Here is a 27,605-nt window from a genome sequence, read left to right as displayed (position 1 = left end):
CTTCAACCCACTGGCACTGTGAAATGCACCAGCACAGGGGGCTAAAAAGGCAAGCGCAAATCAAGCCTTACTGCCATAATTGAATTGAAGTACCGCACTTGGGTTTATCTCTCTCTCCCTCCTGCTATAGCCTCAGTCGGACGCAGCCAGAGGGGAGCCCTGCCTGCTGTTGCCTACTGGACAGAGAGTGGTCTTGAGTCATCTCTTAATCGTGGAGCAGCCCTGACCTAACCAGAGCTAAAACGTGCCCCGGGAGGAGTCCATGAGCGTAGAGACTCACGGAGCCTCAGGAATCTCCAATTGAGTGGCATCACATGCCAAATTAAGACATTCCTCCGCTGTGAAGAGCAGGCTGAAAAAACCCTCTCCCACCTGTCCTGGTTTTATCAGCTTTTCAGCTTTTTGAAATGCTCCTTAATGCCTACAAATAAACTGGTACAAGAGGGGCCCCCGCCACACGTTGCTTCTGAATGTCAATTTACCCCCGTTGGCACGTTAGGTTTTTGTGAAATGAAACAAATTGTCAGCCCAAAGATCACCATGACAAACAGAGAAGGGGGGGGGGGGGCGTAGTTCATCAATATCCCTTTTTTGAACATTCAAAAGCACTGTTCACAGCGAGCGATTATTTCCCCATAACCTGCACATATCTCACCTAAATTACCGTCATCCATCTCTCTCCGTTTAGTCCTACAGACACACACACACACACACACACACGGGCGCGCGCGCGCCTACACGCACACCTCTCTTCACTATCCGTTCCCATCACCTGCCCAGAGATGGAGCTGTACGTTAGGACGCAAGTCTCCTTTGATTGCCGTTATTTGTTAGAGAGGTGACACTGGAAATTCGGCTTAATTGGTCACTTGTTTTGCAGATGATATCTATCGTTGCCCCCGAAGAAATCCCCCCCTTCTTTTTTCGGCGGAAAGGCAGGTTATCAAAACGTGAGAAGGAGGAGAACCGGAGTCGCACTTCTCCCCTCTCCACAATCCGTCGCCGGCGTGCGCGTCAACACGACACGCACGCGTGCACGTGTTGGTTATGCGCGCGCGCGCTGACAGGCAAATCGAGTCACATGCGGCGGTGGCGTCTAGCTTTGGGAGAAGGGAAGCGGCTTGAGATGATACTCCACTTGCATTACAATAGCATTAATTCCACGGAAGGAGCTCGGTGGGGGTGTTGAGTTTTTTTCTTTCTTTTTTTTTTTCTGGTTATGATATATTATGTATATATGCGCGTGCACCTGCAGCATCAGGTTATGAGGACGAAATCTGAACAGAGCGCGAGAAGAGGGAGAGAAAGAGTGGATGGAAGTGCTTGTCAAATATTTGGATAATTTTCTCAGATGGATAGACACATAGGTAGATCTTCTATTGGATACAGAGGTGCATATAAGCTCATGCTGTCGTCCCTCCTAACTAATCGCGCACATGCACTACTTTAACCAAGCGTGAGGAAGCAACACACACACACACACACACACACACACATACACGCACGCACACACACTGAGGAAACGTTGCACTGCAGACCAGACTGACGTGACTACACTGCCAGCTCACTCTGCCTGCTCTGATGAAAATAAACCCCCCCCCCCCGTCAAAACTGAGGGCGAAAAACGAGTTGCTCCTCTGTCTTCCCAAGCCTTCCCAAATCAACAGCTGGGATTCATAAGAGGCTTATGCCGTCGTGAATTACACTGATATGATATCAACTACCCCTAAGAATGCCCTTGTCTTCCTCTCGTGCCTCCCGCTGTAGTCCTTGGTAACGAAAATGTCCCCTGATTTGTAGTTTAACTTGAAATACGCAGATGACTACAAAAATATACGCCGGGTATCATCAGCCCATTTTTTTTTTTTTTTTTTCTTTTTTTTCCTCCCTTGCAGATGCACGCAGCTCAGCGCTCCTCGCCGTTCTGGGCTCAGTCTGGAGCGCGGCGCGGCTGTGGCAGCAGAATATCTGGCCGTAAACAGAGACACAGCGCTGCTGTCTCGATGCGAAACGTGGGCTTTTAGGAGACGGTGAGTGACTCGAGGGGGATCTTATTGCCGCGAGAGGCTCGTCTCATCAGCGCGAGCCGGCGAAGGGAACACGATTTTCTTTTAAACATTTCCGAGGTGTCTTTTCCCCCGCTTGCTTGCGTGCGTGCGTGCGTGCGCGCGCGCGCGTGTGTTCGAGCCGTGTGATCCGGTTCGTGTCCAATTCTTGTTTCGCTTCACCTTAAAGTACTTACTGTGCGTTTTAGGACCGCTACTCTCGTCCATGACATGCCGTAGCTGCTTTGGTCGCCGGGGCGGTCTTTTTGATAAACGTCTATTTTATCCCCCTGGAAATCATCACGTAGGAGTCAGGGGGGAGAGAGGGAGAGAAAGCGCGATGGGGTAACAAAAAAAAACAAACCAAAAAAAAACCCAAAAAAACAAAAAAGAAACAAGGGATCCCGGTTGAAAATGTAAGAGGATTTTTATTTAGCGGCCACTGAAAAGAGATTAGGGCGACAGCAGTGGAAGTTAAATTGTGCTGCATATAAAATGGGCGGGCTGGTCTTTATATTAGGTTGGTACAGCCTATTCTAAAATAAGATGGTCCGCGCTCGGACACAGCCTGTGTGCCATGCGCTTTAATCACAGGCACGGCCGATAAAGCAGGAAAGCGAAGCTATTCCGGATAGAGACCTCGGCACACAGTCCACATTTTGTCAGTGTAGTAGAACAATTTTTTTTTTCCTTTTTTTTTTTTTGGTTGCTGACAGACTGAGAGAGTTCAACTCACTACAGCACCACCAATGAACAGTGAGAGAGACCTGCGCATATCGTCAGCAGCCGCTTCTCCAGCCTCAAGCTAGAATTCGTCAGATCTGAGATCACAGAGGATTTTTTTTTTTTTTTTTTTTTTTTTCTCCCCTCATTCAGTCCGGCTAGAAAAGATATTCACAAAAGTTTGAGGATATAGGCGGCGGACGCCGAATATTTCCCCGACCCATCTGCTGTAAGTGATTTTCTCCATTTCCATCGCCTTTTCATCAGCCAAGAAGAAGGGGAGAGAGGGGAGTAACGCCGGGGTTTAGAAGGGATGGTTTTCGTGTTGCTGGACACTGCTAGAATCCAAGACGAGTTTTATTTGGGGAGCAGGGGGGGGGGGTTTGCCGTCGAAATAAAGAGCGTTCGAGGGCTATTTCACGGCGAACCGGGGCCGTTCGGTGTCTTTACACGGGAAGCAGGCAGGCAGGCAGGCAGGCAGGCAGGCAGGCTGGCTGGCTGGCTTCGGCACCACGGACAGCGCTCCGAATGAGGCGAGCCTCGACGCACATTTGCTTAATTACTCCGCCGCGCACGAATTGGATCGCCATGCCTGTATTTAGACCAAGCTCGCGGGGATGCCAGTCGCATGCGAAATTCCCGTCCAGCTCCAACATATTCACATATTGTGGAGGAGAGGGTGACATTTCCTCTGAATAACTTAGAAAGTGTGCTCCCTGCGGGATTTTCTCCTCCAGTCGTTAATCTGCATCATCCCCGCTTTTATCAAATCCTTGTCCACCAAAGGATTTATTTTTATTTTAATTTTTTTCATTCTATTTTAACAGAGCATTGTTTGTCCCCCGACTCCCATCCGCTTACAGTGCACCTTGGAACATCACAAGCAAGTAGCAGGGGTATCGTCTTCTATGTGGGCTGTGTTTCAGTGGCAGAATTCAGTGCTCGTTTGTGAAATAGTGGTTTAGCGCTTTTTTTTTCTTTTTTCTTTTTTCTATAAGTAAGTAATTGGTCCTCTCGTGGACACATCGATTATGCTTCCAAAAATGCACCGTGAATCTGAGCATTGTGTTTTGCCTGCACAATAGCGCAGACTATTGCTTACATACTTTATGACCCGGCTGACATCATAGCTGGATGATTAAGGAGGAAGCAAATGCTCTTATTTTAGGGGATTTGGTTTGATATTGCGGTACCGCCGCGTTTCACATTGCAGGGTATTAGAGGAGGCTGTGCACAGGTGCTACGAGCTCACATAGGGTGTTATATGGTCGATGCTGTGATGCCTTGTTATTTCTTCTTAATTATTATGCGCTACAGCTGCAGCCACGCCGTATGCGTGCGTACCTAGTGTCAGTTATGAAAGTCGTTTTTACACTGGGTCCCTTCTTTTTTTTTTTGGATCACCGACACGCTGGGAGGCTATTTAAATTCGGTCTCCCACATAGTCAGGGTGTGAAATATGTCCCTGTCAATGTGACAGCTAATTCAGAATGATGCTGTAAAATCTCTGAGGGGTGCGTGTGTCAAGTGGCATGTGATGGCCCAATGCATGTGGCAGGGCCATTTGGTTTGATTCATGTGCTGGCAGCGAATCTTTGAGAAATGGCAACAACCAGAACCAAAAAACCGCACATAAAGCATCTCTAAAGGAACAAGGTCTCCCTCAGAGCCCGCAACCCCATGTCGGCTGTTGTTGTTTTAGCACATCTACATGTTTATTGACACTTGATGTGACGAAATGTTGGGTGAATGGTGGACCACTGGCTCAAATGACTTGGTTGATGTTCATGCTCTCCCTCTTTGACCTCCAGCAGTGAAAGGTCCTCATATTGCAACTATGTGTGGACGGAGCAGGACGGCCTTTCTGTGTCTGTGGGCTTGCTTGCTTGTCGCCAACGGCGTACTTGGGGGGAAAAGGTAAGAACAAATTTTAATTCACAAATGCAAATGTACCTGTGTATTGCACTGGATCGTTGGATAATTTTAAATATATGGAAAGCCACAGTAATCTGCACATATCATGCACACTGATCGGTTTAGAGCATTATGTAGAGTTTGAGACAAATGCTCAGCATGCTCAGTATTGTAGGTCCAAGTATTGCCTATATGATCAAAGTATTACTGGGACACGTGAATTACATAAAGTGACATTTCGGGGACAAACGGTGAAGACCACACCACATTGGGCAAAATATTAAATGCAGTTTTGTTGAAAAGGACAGTGATCTTTTAATGCTAGTCTTGGTGATTGCCAAATGGTCTACTGGCTAAAACACATGTCAGTAAATCAGTCAGTCAGCCAGCCAATAAGGCAACCAGGGTGATATTTTGTCTGCTTGCCTATTGCTTGGCTTATTGGGTTTACACTCTTACAGAGCATATTCAATGTGGTTGTAACTGGGGCATCCCCACAGGACACCTCCATGCCTATAATTGCGTAGAGGTAATAAGAAGTGCAATACAGAGAGAGGAGAGGAGATGAGGAGCCAAAATAGCCACTATCCACATTACCATTGTGTTACACATTTTTTGGTTCACTAGCCCTGTGAGAAAACATCTGCGTTCCCAGTGTTCAGTCCTGGGCTTTGTACAGTAGATGATGTGTGTTGCAGCACGATATTCGGCACAGATTTGTGCACATGTTTTTTGACGAGTGGCTGCGGGGGCCAGTAGGATCGATGTACAAGACACACTTCTCAGTGTCAACACACAGGTGTCAGATGTCACCTAAACGAGAAGCAGACAAACAGAAAGAGGAGGAATGGGAATGATTGGATAAGAAATGACAGCAATAAGACCCACTGTCATGTGACCGCAATTGCATTAATTCCCACATGATTCAAATGCTGGGCAGCCATTCACGTTTAGCATATCTCGAAACATCATAATCTGACTTCACTGACCTGATTAATCATTTTTACACAGAATGCTACATGGACATATAGTCCAGTTGAAAATTCCCAATTACAAATAAATCATGATCTCATGCATGAGATCATTTGAGCTCTCATCCTATTGTGGTTCTTCTCGAGAATCCTGGGGAAACTGAGGGGATCGGGCTTTTCTGCACGGTTGAATAATTCAGTAGAACTGTCACAAGCAGTTGACTTCAATGGTGATGTCTTGAGATGGTCCAGCTTGCTTCTCTCTCTGTGACAACAGCTGCACCACAAAAACGCACATCCGCACAGCATACAAGTCCACGTTTCAGCTTACACACCCTGAACACACGCAGAGCACAGATGGAGTGCGTCCTGTTTTTAAATATATGATGAGCTGCACTACGTCATTATTGCACACTGATTTGATCTAACCGATTAATCACAGCTGTAGCTTCGGTTTGAGAGTTACTGACTAGGAAATGGAGGGTCTGATATTGTGGGTTTGATGTGCTGCACACTGAGCACATGAGAGAAACTGTAAAAGGACTGATTACTTTTCCGTGGAACTGTCACCGCAAACTGCAAAGCAATTATCATCCAAAGATGTACAGTATAATCCAGTTCCCTTTTTGAAGTCAAATACAGAGGGATTTCAACCAGCACGCTAATCAGGAAGACCTAGCACTCTTTTACAGTATGGTGCCAACAAAAGAAATTGCCTTATAATTGGTTATCCGAGTGATGAGAGAGAAGGAAAGAGAGAGAGGGATAGAGAGACATTGGCAGAGTGAACGTAAACGGCACTGTTGCTGTTCAGATGACCTGTAGATGGGGATGGTGTACAATGTTTTATGAGGAAGTGGCCCCTGGCTGATAAACATGTGTATTCTTCCACAGCACCTTTTTCCTCTCCATTTTCTTCTCTCTTCCAATGGCTCGCAACCCTAACCTCCCACACCACCCACGTTTCCCATACACACTGTCAAAAAAAAAACGTCTCTCTTAAATTTATACCTATGTGCAAAAATAAGTTATCTGACTTTTCAAGAAATGCAAGGACAATGACGGAGCCTTTATAGATCCATTCCTAAAATTTTCCACCATTACTTCCACTAATTATTATTGACTTGTAAGGATGGGTTTTTTTCCTTGTATCTTTTTAATTATTGGCTAACTTGAAAGAGCTAAGGGACATCTTGGCTTGTTTTCTGTGTTGGTGACAATGACTTTATCCCTTGGGGTGGACCAAAAACCGTTTAATTGTCTTGCTCTGATTGGGCAAATTGGAAATGCCTACATAAATGTTGAAAATAGGAATATTAAGAAGGGCGGAAAAAGGAGGTTGTGTTTTATTTTCGCATCAGCTGACATCCAATGGATGCAATTTATGCTTCCTGTATTTATACATAATTGGCGTCTTAGAACAACACAGATTAGTTATTGTTATGACTTTGAGTACTCCGAAGCTGTTACCTCCAAGACCAACGCAAAACAAAAGTGGTCATCACAGTTTCTACAGTTTCATTGCTGTCTATGGGTTTCCGAGATTTTCTGTAGTGGTAGATAGAGGAGAGCTTGCGAATTAAGAGAAACTGGAGTCAGAGAGATCTGCATTAACCCCTTTATACAAATCCATGTGTGACGGGGATGGAGCGTCCTTATTTAGAAAGCAAAAATATTTAGCACCTCACATTCAGAACTAGGATCTGCCTCAGGCCCACATTTCTGAATGTGACCTGCGTCTCTGTAAAATACCAATCCCCAGTTTCAACAGTACCCTACAGTATTTAACAGAATCCTACCCTTTTTCTCAACCTTGCTTTTACGCCTTTTATCTCCCCCTCCTTCATCGCTGTTACCTCCATCTTTTTTTCTCTTCTTTGTCTTCTCTTCAGAGCTTTTCTCGCATGCTCCTCCAGACGCCACTCTCCCTCCTACTTAAGTTCACTCCCGTTCCAGGTCCCTGCTAACTAATCTTGATGACCTCTTCCTCTCCTTGGAGTCATTCAGCTAGCAGAGCTTGTTTCCAAACACTTGCTGTTTATTTAGTGTGCAATCAAACCCAACGCTATTGGCAGTATAAAAAGAGGGAGCGGGTGATTGCTGAGTGGCATTCAATATCTTGTTAAGACTTCCAGCGGGGTATTATCAGCACTATCACACATGCAAACATATGCATGAATAGGTATACAGGCTTGCACATGTACACAGACCCTGAGCCTACAGTACATACGTGCATTTATTATTATTTATTAGGTATGCAAACACACAGATGCACACACATACTCTCTAAACACTCCTATCAAATCTTGCCTTTATGATCCACAAAGTAATTAGGGGCTGCGTTCCTGATTATGAGTGTGTTGAAATATTTATGCATAGAGATGCTGCAAACTCTGCTCTCACAATTCGGCATTGCTCTAAGCATTTTGTTTCATGTTGTTCAAACAGCACATTCAGCAAGGCCTTTGTGGTCTAAAAGACCATATTAAGGTATAAATAATGTATTATTATATCTCTATTCTTTCTCTGTGAGATTATTTCTACGTGTGGGGGTGTGTGTGTGTGTATGCATATGCACATGCTGTCTGCATGCCCAGTTTTACATCCCAGTGATGAAAATAACTTTAACACTTACAAACATGTTGTTAATAAAATAAAGGTTTTCCAAATGGATAACTTGGGTTGATTGGATATTTTCCTTTCCAGTCCACTTCCGACCAATCTATCCATCTCATATCAGTATGACCTAAAACCTCATGGTCACACACTGTGGATTGTAAATTGGCAACAACATCGTCGTACAGGATTTAACAAAGTTTTCTTGTCCATTTTTTGTGACCATGTGATTCATGATACCTTCTGTGCTGCCCATGCACTTCACCAGAGGTGTTTTGCTATCTACAGAGTAGAGATCCTCTTTTTTGTCTTTGATATATATGATTCATGTTCAGAGTTTGTTCTTACTCTTTTGGCAGTTTAGACTGTGGTTTTGGACTCTAGCTGTGACTTTAAATCTTCTTCTTTGCTTTGCCAGCTCTGGGCAGAACGGCATGACAGATGAACAGAAAGATAACACTACAGTGTTCACCAAGATCTTAGACAGCCTTCTGGATGGCTATGACAATCGCCTCAGGCCAGGACTAGGAGGTCAGTCAACCAAAGTCATTGAATTTATTTTCGCTTTCATGGTGACCGTTTTAATCGTTTTTTGTTTTTTTGTTTTTTAATTTTGCAATTATGCAAATATCATGCAAATGACTCATCAAATAGCTTACTATCCACTTGATTAAAAAGAATGATATCCATATGACTAAATCTTATGGAGGCGGGATTGCTTTCAGTGTCAGATTTTTTTTTTTGATAAATAAAAAAAAATTGGCGACTCATTCTCCACCTTTTGTGCATTTGTGAAACTATGAAATGTAATAAAGCAAATAGTTGCAATATATAGTAGATCATTTTATTGTACGGACACCTATTTTATGTTGTCAACTGTCCATTGTCAGAGAGAGAAACAAAATTGCTAGGAGAGTAAGAGACAAATCCAGAAATGGAAAATGAGCGAAACAGATGAGGAGAAAGAAAGAAAGAGTAAAAGAGAAAAGAGTGACATATAATGTGAGAACTGTTGTGTGAAGGACACTGAGGATCGCACAGTGTGATGCAGCAGGCATCAAACAGACAGGCGAATAAAACCAGGCCTGCAAGAAGTTCAGCAGCCGAGGGGAAGAAATTATGGATTATGATGGGTATCATTCATAAATCATGCTGTCATATTTCAGTCTGAGAATCACAAGGAATGAGCCCTCTCACAGACACACACATTGCTTCCACTACCCCCTACAAATGAATCCCCAGTGGACCCATTTTGGCTATCAGTATTATAGGACCAGAGTGGCATATTTTCAGTAATACAGCAATGTGCAAATTTATTAAGAGATTGAACCGCTGTCCGGGTAATGGAGCTGACACTGAAACCAATACCAGCAGAAATGGTTATCGACATCCAAAATGGGCATTTTTATGGTGGTGGGTTTTTTTTTATTGTTTGTTTGTTTTGGGTTTTTTTGGAGGGGGGGGGGGGTTACCCCTAACGTGTGTGTGGACGTGTCTAAGTGTTAAAAATAATGCTGAATAGACTGAATGGATCAGATGCTATGCCAGGTGGTCTTGCATTAACAGGTAGTTAGGGCCTAATGAATGCCACTGATAGTCTCTCACTCTGGCAATTTCCTGCTTCAACAGAGCGTGTAACTGAAGTCAAGACTGACATTTTCGTGACTAGTATTGGGCCAGTTTCGGACCATGACATGGTAAGACTCTTTTCGTTTCTGTAAATGTCACTCCCACCCTCACCCCCGTCTTCTAACCTCGCTGCTTAGAAGATAGGGGTCTGAAAGCTGTAAAATATTTATTAATTTGATTCATTTCATTAAATCCTGATGTGTTAATAAAACTGTCAGCTGTCTGAAACTTATTTTCTGGTGCATGGTCCATAATCCCACTCTAAATAAAAGCTATCCCTACTTGTAAATATGACTGCATGTGACTTTTCTGTGCATGTCGAAGTATGCTGTGAACTCTCACCCCAAATTCAGTTTATTTGTTGCGAAATACTAAAAAAAAGCGTCAAATATTTGTTTGTTTAGCTTGTGTAAGGAGTATTACTTTTTCTGAACTGTCCACATGACAATCTGTCTCTGCTGAAAAATCTGGAGCTAGGAAACGTGGATTTCCAGGTTCAATACACATGTCCAGATCATTTTCATGATTTCCTTTATTCTTCTTACAGTATGCTACCTAAAAAAGCTGTGGGCTTATCACACACGTGCATCTGATCTTTGCCCCATGCATCAGAAACCAATTACACTCATCCGAATGTCTCACTGCCTTCCTTTTACCACTTGAAAAAAAAAAAAGACTCCTGTTATATGCACATGAAGTGTGTGTACTCTACTTGACATAATCGCAGCTAATTGCACTGGCTGACATGTAAGCCAGGACCGTTTTGCTTCTGTGTTAAGGCTAGAAGGAAGAGCTGAAGAACATTTTCTGTATCTCCAGCCTTCTATCCACTACTATTACCTTGAAGCTCTGTTTCAGCTCAAACTAATTATCTTATGCGGGTCGGGTGGAAAGGGGGTGAAAGAGAAAAAAAAAAAAACAGGCTGCACAGTAATTTTTACTGGCTCCTTTTATTCTGCCGGGCAGTCATGTGGAACCATTAAAATCTGCTCTGAGCTATAGTCATAAGCTGCCTTCAAAATGAAACTAATTTTGTGTCCAATGCTTCCTTTTTGTGTCAAGTGTAATTTCGATTACAGAGCAAAGAAGGTTCCCCAAAGATAAATCCTAACAATGGTCATTTTTGGTACTTACCTAACAATGCAACACCAAATGACCAAACACCAAATGATCCTCCATATGCAAATAGCGCATTAAACTGAACAGACCCTAATTATGTAAATAATAAAATGTAAGAGAATGTAAATGCAACCTCTGATACTGTATTACTCTGTAACATAGAGACCAATTACTATACTCTAACAATGGAGGCATTCTGTTAGAAAAGATACCCGCCAGAAAACCATGAACCTCAATCCACTAGATCTTCCTTGACAAAGCCTTTAACATGAAGAGACAGTTACCAGCAGGGAAACTAGGCCAAGAACACCATAAGAAAGTCAAAGTGACACAAGGAAGAAATGAGGGAAAATGATAGAACACGGAAAAGGTGAAAAGGAGAAATAAGGTTGGATTACTCAGCATCCTCCCCAAAGCAGGAGATATAAGTAGAAAACTGCTACAGGGTGAGGGTCTGGCTTTCTCTTTTTTTCTGTCTCATTCTTCATTGACTTCTCTTATGCTCTGCTTCTCACCATCCACCTGTAGGAGTACACCATTGATGTCTTCTTCAGACAGAGCTGGAAGGATGAAAGATTAAAGTTCAAGGGCCCCATGGCTGTACTGCGTCTCAACAACCTGATGGCCAGCAAGATCTGGACCCCTGATACCTTCTTCCACAATGGCAAGAAGTCGGTGGCCCACAACATGACCATGCCAAACAAGCTGCTGCGAATTACAGAGGAAGGCACGCTGCTGTATACCATGAGGTAGGCTGTCGTGTTCTACTACGCCGATGCAATAAAGGATTTTCGAAATGTTAAAATGTTTTTGAAATTGCAGAAAAAGCGGAGACCTTGTGTCATTTTAATATCAGCGCACATCATTTGCTGAAAAGGAGGAAGGGCTAAGGGTACACTGGATCTATATTATCTGAACTGAGGGTGATTGATATAATTTTATGAATAAACTAAAGAAAGCAAGGAAACATGGCTAGTGACAGTTTCAATGCTTTTGGTTCAAAGGATAAGACTGGATTTATTCAGTTTTACAAATTGACAACAAGTCCCATGAAACGACCAAAACCAGCAATACATTAGTCTGTCTCTTGTAGCACTTAGCCCCAAGACCGTTTGTTTGTAAATCTTTAAAAACACATCACTAATAGTTTCTCTGTGATTTCCTAAAACAGCTGGGCACTGTAGTTTTTTAACAGATATTACCTAAACTTTTCATCTCCGGATTAATATACATTTGGTTTACCAATAAGTGCTTAAGGTACCAGAACAGTGTATGTAGGATTGACTCATCATAAATTACAGTGCCCATGTTCATGGTAATGAAGGAACATGTAACAGAGTCCGATGGTAGCGTTTATTGCTGTGTTTTTGATTATTTTTCAATTTATTGTACATTTTGGTTCTTTTTTTTTTTTTTTTTTTGGTAATGGAATTTGTTGTTAAGAGAGATATAATAGAAAACATTTCTCTTTTAATGTACTGTATAAATAAAGAACCATCCGTCTGTCGCATTGAATACACATTCCACTTTATAGTGTTACATATGTTGTTCTTTTCCACAAAAATGATTTACTACACTACTAAAATTCGACTTTTATGTATATATTTTTTATCCATTTTATTGTTATTTAGAGATTATGGTCAGCCATTTATAAGTCTTGCGCATCACATACACACACATTTCCATTACAATTTGTCATTCTTCCATTGTAGTGTTCACCGGGAAAAATAAAATTGTTTTATCCTGTCATGATTAATCACACTGGGGATACTACCTGACAGTTGCAAGCAGAAAGATAAGGTGTACTACTAGCTGAGCTGAGTTTAGAACCACGCATAGCACCTCAGAAGCCTTCAGCAGACGGTTGGTAAATAAAACCCTTAAAGGCAGCACAAACCTTGATGCACAACATAGAGTGATACAACGGTGAGATGTCTAAGGCAAGGATCATAAAACATTTGTCTTAGCATGTTTACTAGCAGGGGGAGGGGTTAGTGGCGGAGCCCATATTGCTGTCACAGATGAGCGAGATGAGGGATGGATGGGAGATTAGTGTGTCACGGGTGGCCTGACATGCTGTTTTTCATCAAGCTGTCAGGAAATAGGAACCCACAGCTCAGGGAACCGGAGCATTTCTGTTGGTTTCACTGTATTTGGTGCTGAGATACTGGAAAAAAATAGTACATCACACGTTTCTGGTGCCTCACTGTACTCATGCTTCTTGTGCCTCAGTTCCTCCAGTCCGCTCCCTAGCCCTTCCACAAGTACTGTCACCATGCTGTCTTTCTTCCCAGCTTTGCCACATGCTCTGTTTTTCCTTATTTTCCTTGCTGCTCTTTTTTTCTGATTCGTTGTCCATGTTTGTGTTAATCGCTCTAGGCTTACAGTAAGAGCAGAATGCCCCATGCACCTGGAAGACTTCCCTATGGATGCCCATGCTTGTCCCCTGAAGTTTGGCAGCTGTAAGTGGCCTCTTACTCTATACATGCACGTAAATGCTCATGAGCACACCACACAGACACACACACATGCCTCTCTGACACGCTGTCACTACCTCATCCAACTGGAACCACGACCCCAGCACCCGTCCCTGATAAGGGATGACAGTGTGGTAACAGCTGTTCTCCCAGAGTAACTGGCTTCCAAGGCCCCCCATTCAACCCTGCCAGGCCCTGCAGGACCCTGCAAGACCCTGGCAGGCGTGCAGCACACAGACCTCTGTAACTCTCTGTAAGATTTCCAGAGCATCACACCAGCTGCTCACCACTGACAGCTACCTCTACCCTGTATCATCCTTGAGAAGACATAACAAGAGATAGAATGATGAAGCGTGGAGAAAAGAATAGAGAATGGTGGGGTATTTAAAAATACAGCAAATGTGAAACAGAGAAGTGAACGTCACGGTGTCTCTGTGCCATTCTTCAGAGATCTGTACAGAGTGAGTGAGAGGACCGAGCCTCAACCCCCTTTAAATTGAACTCACTCCCTAAATATTTCAGTGATGAGCTCTTTTCCTTATGCTGCAGTCTGCAGTCAAGCCATCCTTTCCTCTGCAGTGGTCGAGCCACACCGCAGCTTTGACAGGTTGGGCGGCCGGAGGGAAGGAAAGACTGACTTGGCTGTTTTAAGGTCACGTTGTCCTGTTGGGATGTTGTTTGTTCGTTTTCTTAAAGTTGAGGAATGACATCACGTGACATGACACGGCATCACATGAGAAAATGAGAAAAGCACTGTTTGACAAGAAACAAGAAAATATGAGCCATGGTGAGTTTAGATAGGAAAAAAAAGATTGGATAAAAAAAGAGGGGATGAGTCTAGCAGACACTCTAACAAGGTGAAAGAAAGGGTGCTTAAAATAATGTGCTTAAAAAGCAAATGAGACAAGACAGGAAGAAATTTGACGAGAGCAGACTAGACAAGATGAGAGAAGACAAAAATGAGACAAAATGAGTTGAGGTAAGACAAAATTAGAGGAGTTTAGTGGGAGCCCTAATTTCAGTTTTTTTTTGTTTTTCACCTGGCATCCCTAGCAGCTCCAAAAATATACCTGCAGGCCAACACATGACGACAGACAACCAGCAGCAAAATAATTCATAACCGTTCACTCTGTCCGTCCTTGCCAGATGCCTACACTCGAGCAGAGGTGGTGTATGTGTGGACCAGGGGGGCTGCCCAGTCTGTGGTGGTGGCAGAGGATGGGTCGAGATTAAACCAGTATGATCTGATGGGACAGAGTGTGGATTCTGGTGTGGTGCAGTCCAGCACAGGTAAGGTTCTGCATGGTTACCACGTGCTCTCAATTATTCAGTTTACTGTGAAATAAATAAATGTTTTGAAGGAAGTTTTGACTGCAACAATTTGACATTTATAATTTCACACTGCATTACCTAATCAAGTCAGCTAAGCAAGATTTGAGCTCAGTGCATAAATAGTTACATAGTGCTTCTCATTATTCACTAAAAAAAATCCTCAGTCTCATTCATCCTTCATCACTACAGAAAGTAATGGTCGGAAACTGCAAATTTTGACAACTGCAGCAGTTCAGCTGTATTATCAGCGGCACTGGTTTGTTGCTTTACAAACGACAGACAAATGTCCCAGATTCATAATTTCCCTACTGGCCATCACGTCTTTTTTCCACCTCCTCTTTTTGGTCCATTGATACTGGCAAAAATTAGTGACAGCATAAAATGGGTGACCTGTTTGCAGTAACACTAGCTGCAGGCAGAAAGTAATGCTTTAGACAGCCCTATCCCCCAATCCACGCTTTGCTTTATTAGCAACAAACTCCCAAGACACTGCATCTCCAAGCTTGATTGAATAAGCATTGTTGATACATAAATGCATCACTCTATTTGTCTATTTTTATTTGATCCAGTTATTTATGTCTCTGGAAAACCTCAAAAATCAACATATTGTCATGAACAGATTAAACCCCAATGCCGTTCTTGTGACCGTCGCATTCTCTCTGCGACTGGGCCTGAATGCGCTGATGAAATGGATCATGTCTGGGTATTGAGTTGGTTGACAAATGAAACCCATGACTGTGCAAATAAATCTCAACTACAATAACGCTGAAGGCCGAAACACAACAGAAAATGTAAACCTTTACAATATAGGGACAGGTACGATAGATGTCCTAAATGTATATTTTAAGGGATAAAGTTGATCTGTGCATTCTTTCTGACTTTCCGACTTGTTTGCTGACTGCAGGAGAGTATGTTGTGATGACAACCCACTTCCACCTGAAGAGGAAAATTGGTTACTTTGTGATCCAGACATATCTACCCTGCATCATGACCGTCATCCTCTCCCAAGTGTCTTTCTGGCTCAACAGAGAGTCCGTCCCTGCCAGGACTGTCTTCGGTGAGTCGTCTGCTCTCTTCTCTTCTAAACATCCAATGGGCCGAGAAATGAACTCACCACCAGAAGGTCTCAAATCTGTTCTTGGAAAATCAATGTGGAATATACACTCAGTTGGCAGTTTATTAGGTACACCTTGCTAAAACTACTGCAGTGTAATATCAGTCCTACAATAAATCCTACCTTCATGAAGGTTATGATGGTCAGTTTTTTATTAAATCGTTTTAGGGAGGTATTGATTCAATTGTATGGCCATCCTGGAGGCTGAAGTTTGAGTCGCTGTTGAACTGGGCTGGCTTATGCGGAGAGGTGTATCTGTCATATAGCTTATCGTCATTGATACAAATAATAATGCAATAACACATTTGCTAAATGACTGAAAATGTTGAGTTATATGATATTTTTTATCCTAATAAGTATGACACATTTTAAAAGAATATTATATTGTGATTTAAAAGCTGTTTAACCCCTTGTTATGTAATTATGAGGTGGTATTACACTTTGCAGCAATTTCTTTTACCAGCACAATACATTGTTACATATTCACTAAATACAGACACACATTATAAATGGTTATAAAATGCTGTCCTCAGAGTGTATTTGGATTTGTGATCCAAAGACATATGACTGTAACACCATCTGATTGAATTGCAAAATGAAATACATCTGACACTTGGCTTTGGATTTAGCAGAGGCAACTGTGAGACACAAAGCTTTTCCACATACAGTGGAATAACCCTGGGGCGCAGCTTTATTGTGTTATGCCAAAAAAGATTTTAAAAAAAATGTTTATGCTGTCGGTATTTGCTACATCGCGACGACACATTTAAATTTGCTATACAAGAAAGTACTTCAGTGTGAGGGAGGCTGCTTCTCAAAAAAAAAAAAAAGTGGGAGTCCTCTGGTCCGTTGCCTCATGCTACTGGAGTATGTTGACTGAGTTTGAGGACTTTCCGATAAACAGTCAAAGAACAGCATAGACTGTGATGGTTTACTTGACATCACTGGAGAAAGATTTTCTTTTATGGACAAAAAGCATGAATATAAAAGGAATTTTGGGAATTACTTGCAATTGCTTTCTTAGATGAGAGTTGGATAAGAGCTGGAGCCAGGAGGAGACTACCCGAGCATTATGGATTAGAAGCAGGGAGAAACAGGTAGCCTGGCTCTGACCAGGGCTCAAGAATACCAAGCCCTCTAAATATCACTAATTAACATGTTGTATCTTGTGTGTTTGATCTGTACACAAAGACAAACGATAAAAGGACAAGATGCTGGTTGCCTGGCAACCTGAGAGTGATGACAGAGGGGCGTCAATCTTCTCATCTAAGTCTCATGAAAGAAAAGCTAATAAGCGTTTTTGCCAAAATGTTGAGCAATTCCTTTAAAGGATACTAAGACTAAACTTAAAAAGACGGATTAAACAATCGCATATTCGGTCCAAAATTCATTGTACAATATTTTTATTCTATTTTGTTCTGTCTCTGCACCAATGAGGTGAACAAGAGCTTTAATCAGTTGTGGCTGGCTGCAGTAGAATTTCAAGCACAAGGCTCAGTGTGAATTTAGATTTACGTGCTCTGAACGTGTGTCTACAAATGTGTGTGTTCGTGCCTGCCTGTGTGTGATGTGCTTGTCACTGTGTGTCTATCTTTGCGTGTGTGTTTGTCACTGCGTGTCGATCTCTGTGTGCTGTGTGCATGTGTCTGGGCATGTGTACGTGAGTGTTTGTATGTGTCTGCGTATGTCTGTGTGAGTGTGTATCTGGTGTGTATCTGTCTGTCTGTCACACTAAGGTCTTACATAATACCGCCCAAAAGGAAAGCTTTTGCTAGTCTGCAGCATGCTCTGTAGCAGCAAAGCACAGCAGCAGGCAGAATGTCCTTGAGTTACCTCACCCCACTCTTTCTTCTTCTTTTTCCTCTCTTTCTCTCTCTCTCTCTCTCTCTCTCTCTTTCTCCTTGTTCTTCTCATGGATGTCAGTGTCTCCCCTGGCCAACAACTTAAAGAGCTTTCCCAGAAACATTATAAAGGCACCAGATTTTGCAGCTCTGCTATCTCCAGCAGGTTTTTTCTTTTCCTTCTGTAATGTTTTGATGTCTGTTTGTGCGAGTTGTGAGTATCTTCATGTGTGTGTCTGTGTGTGCGTGTGTGTGTGTGTAACCAAGCTTGCTACCTGCGGTGCTTGTCACGTGTCGAGGGGAAATGAGGATGGCCTAGATTAGGTTCAAACAACTATCTAGGGCATGTGTGTGTCCCTCATGCTATCATTGCTGGTTTCTGCTTCATGAGGTTACATGTGCGCTGGCACACAGACACACACACACACACACACACACACACAAAGAAAGCTAAATAAACACATGTACATGCTTTCATGAAGACACAGAGCAACGCTGCAACTTCCCAGTATACTAGGTAGGTCATTCATGTGATTAATATGCATCATCTGAGACAGCAGATGAATGAGCCTGTTCTTCAAAGAGGTTACGATGTCAATACCGCTGTAAATGAATCATTAAAAAGACGTATCAGACAAGCAGGAGCTTTCATTGCCATCTTAATCCTTTGGCTATCATCTAAATCAAAGATTTATGTTGTATATCAAGCCATTGTACATGTGTCTAGCAGTTATAGGATGAAAGGGTACACTGAGCTGTCTTGTCACAGAAGCTCTTATAGACATATGTGTTTATCTTGATGAATCACATGCAAAATGCAAACTAAATAACAAGCTACCAGGCAGTATTCAGTGTTCATGTTAGATAGAGGTTAATGTCCACTATGGACTATATATCAGTGCCCTAACGTTTACTGTGCACAGGGGGAAATGTGTCTCAACACTTCTGTTTCCGTTTGTCCTGTTGCAACTTTACATTGCTGTATTTACAGAGCCGCACTTGTGAATTGTGCTTTGAACGCTGAATGGCTCTGATGTGAGGCAGACATGTGTCAGAACTGTGAAACAGGCAGCTGATGGCTTGGCAGGAACATTTTCAGAATGCTGATGAAGGCAAATAACACGTGGTGTACTGTAGTATTAGGTCCCTTTCAGAAATGCACCTCATCATATACATGTGACTGCAATTTTACAGTCTGTCTCATGTGTGAATAATGTCTGACCTATTAACATTTCGAACACAGCATGAGTCTAAATTGAACGCAGTCGTTTTAACACAAAGGCAACCTTAAAACAAGATTAAATACACAAAGAGATAAACAATAAATAAATGCACATGGTTCCACTTTATTAAGAGTACTGTAATAAATTCATCATTTAATTATTACCTGTTATGCACAAAGAAAATAAAATTGGTTTAATAAACCACACAACCAAAATGATAACCAGACCAGTGCCCCCTCCTAATGTCATCTGCATGAATGAATGAATGAATATTCAGCGAAAAGCTTCACGTGCAAATTAGGGCAAACAAGAATTAAAAAGGAGTCCCAACTTAATCACTTGTCAGTCAATGCGTGTGCTCTGTCGGATATTCTAAAGTAAGCAGCAGGATACTTTAATAAATGATGAAATTAATGGCAAATTTTTATCATGGTGATTCACTGTGAGAAATAGGAATACGCATCACTCATACCCACAACGGTCATTAATTAAATCTTCAGAGGCAAAATAAGTTGAGAGAGCAAAAAAACATTTATTCCTTCCTTCCTTCCTATCATTATTTTTCACTTCACCACTGTCCTGCAGTGGTATCACCGCTTCCTTTTGCCTGGCGGTTGCCAAATAATGTGTAAGCATTTTTGGCTCTTTCCTTAAATGTCCTTCCATGCCCGAAATGAAGCCGTCAGGAACATTTACATAAGACGCCTATGTCCGCATGACAAAAAGCCATTGTTTTAACAGATACACAGATGAAGTCAACAATGTTACCTATTCCATGTCCGAAGAGGACTCTAGGAGTGCAAAAAACCAAAGGAGAAAAAAAAAACCCTAAAAGAAAATATGGTGTTTTAATATTATATTTACTGAAGGAGGAATGACTAAACTGCACAAATATGCTTTAGTCATTCCTTCTGCGGACAGCTATTCACAGCTTGGTTTCTCCGTGTTTTACTTTCTGAACAGAATAACAATGTATCAAATGGTATACCGATACTACGAATAAACTAACTACCAATACTATACGGGTTGTCTTATTACTATAGATGTGATCAGGTTTAAGTTTCCAACACAAATGTCCAAAGTTGACACAGAAACCGCATTAACATTAACAAATACAGCATTGAAAATACTGTTTAAATTTCATTATTTAACTATGAAGCACAGCTTCTGCACTAAATCTTTTTCCTAAAGCCTGCCCTGTAGATGAATAGGCAATTTAAAAACACAGCAGTGGGTAGAGTTATCTTATTTATCATTGTGCCGATTAAGAGGCTGATTAGTTTATAGCTAGTTTGTTGTAGAGGAAAACTGTTGGCAATTTATTTATTTGCAGTCCAAATAAAAACCGATGATGATGCTGATATGGTGCTCTCTATTTCTTCCACCCATCCCCCCCCTCTCTGTCTCTAAGCTGTCAGGGACAGCAGTGCTCAGAAGATTAGCTCGCTTCCTTCTCTCCTCTTTAAGAGCGATTGGCTGGGTATTTATTGGTTCTCCCATGATGCTGTTTAATGTATTTGCTCATTAAGGAATGACACCTTGTGTGTGTGTGTGTGTGTGTGTGTGTGTGTGTGTGTGTGTGTGTGTGTGTGTGTGTGTGTGTGTGTGTACTGGAGTTTGGTTGTGTAGGAGTAAATGCATGTGTTTGTTCACTATATGTGCACTTTGCTGGTTGTGTGCTAGTGGGTGCTCATAATTTCATGATTACTAGCTCACAACACCGTAGGTAGTGTTGCTATGCACTGTGTGTGTGTGTGTGTGTGTGTGTGTGTGTGTGTGTGCATGCGTGTGTGTGTGTGTGTGTGTGTGTGCATGCGTGTGTTTTTGTGTGAGTGACTGAGTGAGTGAGTGTGTGTGTGTGTGTGTGTGTGTGTGTGTGTGTGTGGCACAAATTTCACAGGTGTGGTGCTGGTACTGTCATGTACTTCACCCACCAATCAACATGTCAATTTATTTTTTCATTTATGTAAATCAAAGGTGACGTAGTGATGCTGAAGGTAATATGTTTCCGAGTCAGGCCCCTCCTGAGGCTTCAGTTATGGATAAGGCATGAATAAATGAGCAGCCACAGCACATTGGAGATGTTGATAGACATCCAACAAAGAAAGCTTCACTCCTGGGACTGGTTGAGGGAAAATAAAAAGTTGTTTGACAACTCCCTATACGACAATCATGTTCATCCAACAGTCTTTACAAGATACAACGCTGGTACCCTGACTAATTAATTAGTGTAAGATCCAGCTGATCATGTACATGTTCCTATAAAAGCACAAATACCAAACATGATCTAGGATAAAAATGCAGGCAACCCCGTCTTCCAAAAAATACGTTTAAGTACTTTAAGTAACTTTATTTGATCATAGCGTTAGCATTTTGCAAATGTGTGGCAAGTATTAGCTGTACTGTCCTTGTTCAGGTGTAGTGATGTGTGCCACATGGCACAAACCATCACTACATGGTTTGTAAAAACAGTTCATTACTAATGGTTTGTAAAAACAGTTCATTACTAATGGTTTGTAAAAACAGTTCATTGATGGCAACTTCATCGTAAGGCCTTCTTTAGCACCCAGCCTACATACAGGGTTTAGGTCACATGCAAAGGACTAAGTGTTCTTTGAGTGAGCAAGCATGCCGCTTCACAATGTACTTTTGACCCTCCCACATTTTGATTGTAATGTTCCTGTAGGCACCCTGTCATCATCTCATCTCATCACCTTAAATCTCTAATTTAGTTTTTCCAAATTTGCTTTCTGTCACCATCTTTCTCTATATTTTGACTTTTTTTTTTTCCATTACCCTGTATGTTTGTATTTGAAAGTGAGTCTGCAAACAGAGGTAAAAACCTTTTTATAAGATATGTATCATACATATAAAGTGTCATTGCTTGTGCACACTGAGCTAAATTGAGTTGAAGGGACTCCCCAGAATTGAGTTACTCCACCATTAATCCAGTTAGAACTTTCCAGATCACTGACTTTGTTCATTAACCGCCTTCAAAGCTTCAAGTCTATTAGTTACAACATGTCAAATGGAGTCATTGAAAACCAGCTCTGGCATCACGTTCTAATGAATCAACTGTGTTCTAAATGATTCTTAAGTAGACCTGTCACTAAACAGACACAAAGGGGAATCGTTCTTTCTGGAGGTGGGAAAGGCATACCTGGCTGTCCACTGTGTTAGCACAAGCAAACACACACCTTTACACACATACATGCAGATGATTGTAAACACATTATTTTTGTGCACACAACAAATCGAACCAACGCTTAGCGAAATTTTAAGAGAAAAAATTTTTCTCTTTTTTTTCTTTCTTTCTTTTTCTCTTGTGGTATTGAGCCGTTGGAGGAGTTGGAAGACCTGTTTCCATGACAACAGAGCTTGTCAAACACAGTAAAGTATATATGATTCCAAGCATTGGGACGCTTTTGTGAGGACTTGTGTAATACCCAGTGGTGCTGCCTTCATCCTCCCCCACAAAATTAACTGATTTACTGGCAAACAAAATACCTGACAGATTGACACCACTGTGTTGCCACCCATTTTTCCATCCACATTCCACTACCTTCCTTCATCCCTTCCTACTGCTGCACCCCACGTAGTTTCTCCAAATATGCATACGGTCCTTCATCCTCCCCCCACACATGTATTTGGATCATCCAGTTGTTCCCCATAAGGGCCGTCCCTTTGAATGATTATCCAGCTTTCTTCCCTCCATCTTGCCTCTTTAGCTCTCAGTACAGAAGCAATGAATGTGAGGGTGTTGCTTTTTTTTTCTTCTCCAGCACCCGCAGAGGCCATAAGTACACATGATTACTGGCAGAATCACTTTACACTGGCTGTTCTCCAATGGAGAATGTTCTGGCACCCATCTCATAGGTGACACCTTGATGTTAACGTTGCACACCACTGGACATCTCAAGACACTGTTCTCAAACTTAAAATGATATCATCTGTTCACTTATCACATATATTGTAGGGAACACAAATGATCAAACTAAAACAAAATGTGAACAGCATTCTGCATTAGAACGATTTTTTTTTCTTGGTAGGATGTGTGTGTTTTTTACTCCTTAAAGGGAAACAAATGACAAATCTTGTCACTGAACAGGATAATATTAACATTTTGCTGACATATTCTAAAAAGGCAGCATACATTTCCTGAAAGCATTACTTAGTCAGTACAAATTAGCTGTATAGGAACATAATTCTGGGTTGAAAAGGAAGGGTATGAATACATAAATAAGCATCACTTAATATTTTCATGTCATCTGCTGCCCTGCATTCCCATAACAATGTATCAACAAACCATTCAGTGCCCTACTTAGCAGTGGATGAGGTGCAGAACATGGTCATGTGTGGATTTTATAACATTACATAACAGTATTAATAGACTTACTTCGGCATAAAAATGGCTTTTATGCTTTCAATCTCAGTGTCTGAATTTAACTATGGCTACCTCTATCCTTCATGTTCTCCTGTCTATCTGTGTACATCACTTATGCACTTATCCTACATGAAATTGGAATTGAATAATGTCACTTTCATGTGAAGCTATCATTTGTTTTTCATTTGTTCAAGTTGTGCTTCTGCCAAGTCCAATCATACCATGTGTGATGATGAGGCAGGTGCTACTCTTGATCATTCCTGTTTGCCCTTTTTTTAATCTAATTACACTAACTATCTATCTGGGACATTTTATAAAAGAACATGCAATGCAAATTTCAACAATAAATTATTTCAGAATAAATAACTTTGACCCACTTAGTTGTTATTCCCCTGAAGCCATAATGAACACCCGGAATGTATGACCATGCACCCTTTGTACCTACCATGCAGATCCAGTAAAGCCATCAGAGGTGTCTTGTTCAGTTATGGGTAATGACCAATCATTTATTTGGTTCTGACTAATGAGAACAGAACAATCATCCTTTATGCTTCATGTCACAGCACCAGAGTCAGCAATGCCAAAATCATGTGAAAAGGGAGTGGGAGGATGAGGAGTCCATGATTCATCACTTAACACTTCATCAGAGCTGAGAAGGAAGAAGAAGAATTCATGATTCTGAGGGGAAACAGTAACATTTTAGGACACGTAATAAGTTGGTATCAGCTGCTTTTGCAGAGTGGAGGGGGTGGACGCAATAACAGGAACATTATACAATGTAATGTAATCCAATGCAAACACTAACTTTTGAGGCTTATTTTCTTTAGGCTGTGAGAGAAAACAGTTAGAATAGTTTTTTAGTAGACTGAATAGTTTTTTTTTTTTTTTAAACTATTGTTGATAATTTTTCTGAGCAAATATAAGAGAGTCACCTTGTGGCAAGCATCCCTTCTTGCTAATGCAAGTCCACTTTCTTTGACATATGTCATTATGAACTCTCTTCAAATGCAATGGTCTGTAAATCACAGGGTCAGCTATAAAATTAGTCATATTAAATTAACCACCAATTCGAAGTATTTAGCAGTTTCATTGGAAGGGCTTTTAGAGGCTGGAGAGTCGCTGCGTGAACTGATGGTAAAGTAGTCACAAACACTACAAAACTGAGGAACTGTGAAGTAAAGAAAAGTCTGAAAAATCCTAATAATGTCAAGAAAATTACACTGGCAAAGAGGAACAGTGGTAATAAATAGATCATCACCAGTACTGACTGAAAGATGCTTAACTGTATAATTGCTTCGGCTAAGCAATGACCCCATAACCTACCACTGAGTTGAATGAACAACTCTGTAACAGTCATTGCAAATACTGAACAATATTCTTCACAGAGGTAGTTTTTTTTCAGTATTGTGTAGGCTGTTCCTGTTCTTTTGTCTACTGTCTTTTTTTTCCCCTCATATTTTAATCAAAAGACCATTTTCCTTCAATTTCTTTAGTATTATTTTGACTTTGAGGTTTTTTATTTTCGTTTTTTTTTTCCCTCTGTAGAGATGAAAAGTCATTATAACAGATTGCGTAATTCGAAGTTCAGAAGTTTGCTCAGAATTAAGGAACAATTTCCAAAAAGACCATTCAGGCAAGATTATGATTTTGTGAAGCTTAAAGTTAATCTTAAAGAGGATTTTAAGAAGTGGATGAGATCACGTTTTTGTGGATCTTTTAAACATAAAAGTGTGTATATTGGGGTATCATGTACATGTGTGTTTGTGCATACATATCACTCTCAACATACAGCATGTGTGTGGGAGGGTCCTCTCTAAATATTTTATAATTCTTCTTCAAGCCAGCTGTTCTTCACCTCCCTTCATGACAGCCCAGGCTGAATTGGTGGATGTTTGCTCCTTGGGCTGATGTTATTTGGGGTGTTAACATATGCATTAGCCTGTTCTGTGATGAGCACCGCGTCGTTAGATATGCTCTGACCCAGTTCCTCTCCTTCTCCATGCAGTGTCCTAGCTTTTAGCTTTTAATGTTGTAGATTAGTGATTTGATTTTCCAGGGCTGACATGCACTCCTTATATGAGGCACTTTGGACCAAACCACAAATACTGCTTTGCTATTGTTCATTTTATTGCTGATGCTTGGGCATTGGTGTGCAGGTCAAATTTAGAAAGAAAGCCTATTTTTCCTGCTATTAATAAGCAGCAGTATCTCTGAGGCCAACTGCATCTTTCAGCTGCATCTGTGGAGATCTCTACCTTTCTCAGTTTATTAAAAGCACAAGCTACAAGACTTTATCAGCTGTTCACAGAGATTCACGTGAAAGAACTGCACGCTCATTTGATTTAAGAATAAAAAAAATGACTTTCCATCCACAATATGATGTCCCCATATCATGGTACCTTTACAATGCTCGATTTGAGCAAATATTTAGAATTTACTGGTTCCTTCTATGTTAGCTTATATCAACAGTAAATTCAATTTCATGCCACATCACTCGTCTAGAAATTTTTGATTTAATAAGGGGTGTTAGATGACTTTATTTGGAGTGGAGCATTGGCATACTTCACATATTTTTTTTTCATACATTTATGGTACACATGTGAGTAATAATAGTAACTACATGATCTGGGATTTGATTGGAATTACACATTGATCTTGCCTGTGTGTCTCCCTGCAGGAGTGACCACTGTCCTGACCATGACCACACTCAGTATCAGTGCCAGAAACTCTCTCCCAAAAGTGGCCTACGCCACAGCTATGGATTGGTTCATCGCTGTCTGCTATGCATTTGTCTTCTCGGCCCTCATTGAGTTTGCCACAGTCAACTACTTCACCAAGAGGGGTTACGCCTGGGATGGAAAAAGTGTGGTGCCAGAGAAGGTATTTGAATCCCTTTTTATGATTACTTACTCATTAGTCCTAATGAGTCCCTACAATGATATAAAGATAGAGAAACCAAACAAAGGCTATTACGTAATATGGCTTCTTAGATGATGATCTAGCACATGACTGCATTAAAGGCTATCAGAATGAGGGCAAATCCATGTTTCCAGGAAATGGAAAGAATCTTAATCAGGCCAGACGCCAGTCACTGAAAATAGAATTAAAAAATTACATATATGGACATCTGTTTAAAAATATTATTCATTTTGCACCAGGACAGTTAGCACTTAACTGCTAAGTTAGCAAGGCCGGGCAGGGAACACTTAGTTGTCGTCGCCAGCGCATCTCATAGAAAATGCCATTTGAATTACATGACATGAACATTAATAGTTTAGTGTTCATCCTGTGCTTTCTGCTCCACTTGTCTCTATGCTGCAGTTAGCAACACAGTACTCTATAATCTCCAACTGTTTTGAAATAAATAGAGCCCAATATTAATTTTTAGATTGCTGGGTTTAATGCTTCTATTTGGAAATATGTAGATGTGAGGCATTAACATTTCTCCACCTAATATCCAAATTTTTACTGAACGTTCACCAGGCTGCTGAATGACACATTCACATAAGTAATTGTGCAAGAGATACAAAATGTAGCTTTAAACAAGCATTGTGTACAGTAATGGATGTCACGGTCAAAGACTTGATAATATCTGTAACGTGAACTCTTTATCCTTTTTACTTTTCCCAATACTTTCCCCAACAAACAAAATCAGCAAAAGAAGAAGAAGGAGTCCCTCCTCAAGAAGAACAACACTACAGCCTACCCAGCTGCCACTGCTACAGCCTTCGCCCCCAATATTGCCAGGGACCCTGGATTGGCCACTATTGCCAAAAGCGCACCGCCACCCCCAACTGAGCCCAAGGAGGAGCCAAAGCCCAAGCCTCCAGAGGCCAAGAAAACCTTTAACAGTGTGAGCAAGATAGACAGGATTGCCAGAATAGCCTTCCCTCTGCTCTTTGGAACCTTTAACTTGGTCTACTGGGCAACCTACTTGAATAAGAAGCCCAAACTGCAGGGGGTCAATCCACACTAATCAATGTTTCATTCCTTTTAAATTATACCTGTAATTATTTCATTTTCTTTCTTATTCCTCCTAAAAAAAAGAAAAGGGTGTTTATTTTCAGACAAACATGGTGTCCATGCTGGTTTGAGTTCCCCGTTGTTGCATTGCTTCTATGTTTACCTAAATTTTGAAGATTTTGAAAAAACAAAACAGAGAAAAAAAGATTGATAACAATACAGACTTTTGAAAGGGTGTTGTTCAGGTCTGGGAT

The 27,605-nt window shown here is 41.3% G+C and overlaps 1 protein-coding gene across 1 annotated transcript; it reads left to right on the top strand.

The window, feature by feature from the left end:
* The first annotated feature begins 4,594 nt into the window (after positions 1-4,594).
* gabra1 (gamma-aminobutyric acid type A receptor subunit alpha1) lies at positions 4,595-27,364 on the top strand. Its single transcript, XM_040150563.1, has 9 exons — positions 4,595-4,685; positions 8,688-8,800; positions 9,899-9,966; positions 11,546-11,766; positions 13,397-13,479; positions 14,641-14,784; positions 15,731-15,883; positions 26,066-26,268; positions 27,044-27,364. Exons 1-9 carry the CDS (start codon positions 4,606-4,608, stop codon positions 27,362-27,364), a joined length of 1,386 nt encoding a protein of 461 aa, XP_040006497.1. The 5' UTR covers positions 4,595-4,605.
* Positions 27,365-27,605: the final 241 nt, after the last annotated feature.

This window comes from Xiphias gladius, chromosome 17 (assembly GCF_016859285.1).
Source record: "Xiphias gladius isolate SHS-SW01 ecotype Sanya breed wild chromosome 17, ASM1685928v1, whole genome shotgun sequence".
Lineage (NCBI taxonomy): Eukaryota > Metazoa > Chordata > Actinopteri > Istiophoriformes > Xiphiidae > Xiphias > Xiphias gladius.
The sequence above is the reverse complement of the archived record's forward strand: the minus strand, read 5'-3'. Positions and strand labels throughout refer to the sequence as shown.

What these genes read in the sequence shown, in the direction of transcription:
- gabra1 (XM_040150563.1), top strand. Translation starts at nt 4,606, where the DNA reads ATGTGTGGACGGAGCAGGACGGCCTTTCTGTGTCTGTGGGCTTGCTTG. An exon ending in CAGTTTCGGACCATGACATG is followed by an intron (nt 9,967 to 11,545) that starts GTAAGACTCTTT and finishes ATCCACCTGTAG; the next exon opens with GAGTACACCATTGATGTCTT. An exon ending in TGTGGTGCAGTCCAGCACAG is followed by an intron (nt 14,785 to 15,730) that starts GTAAGGTTCTGC and finishes TGCTGACTGCAG; the next exon opens with GAGAGTATGTTGTGATGACA.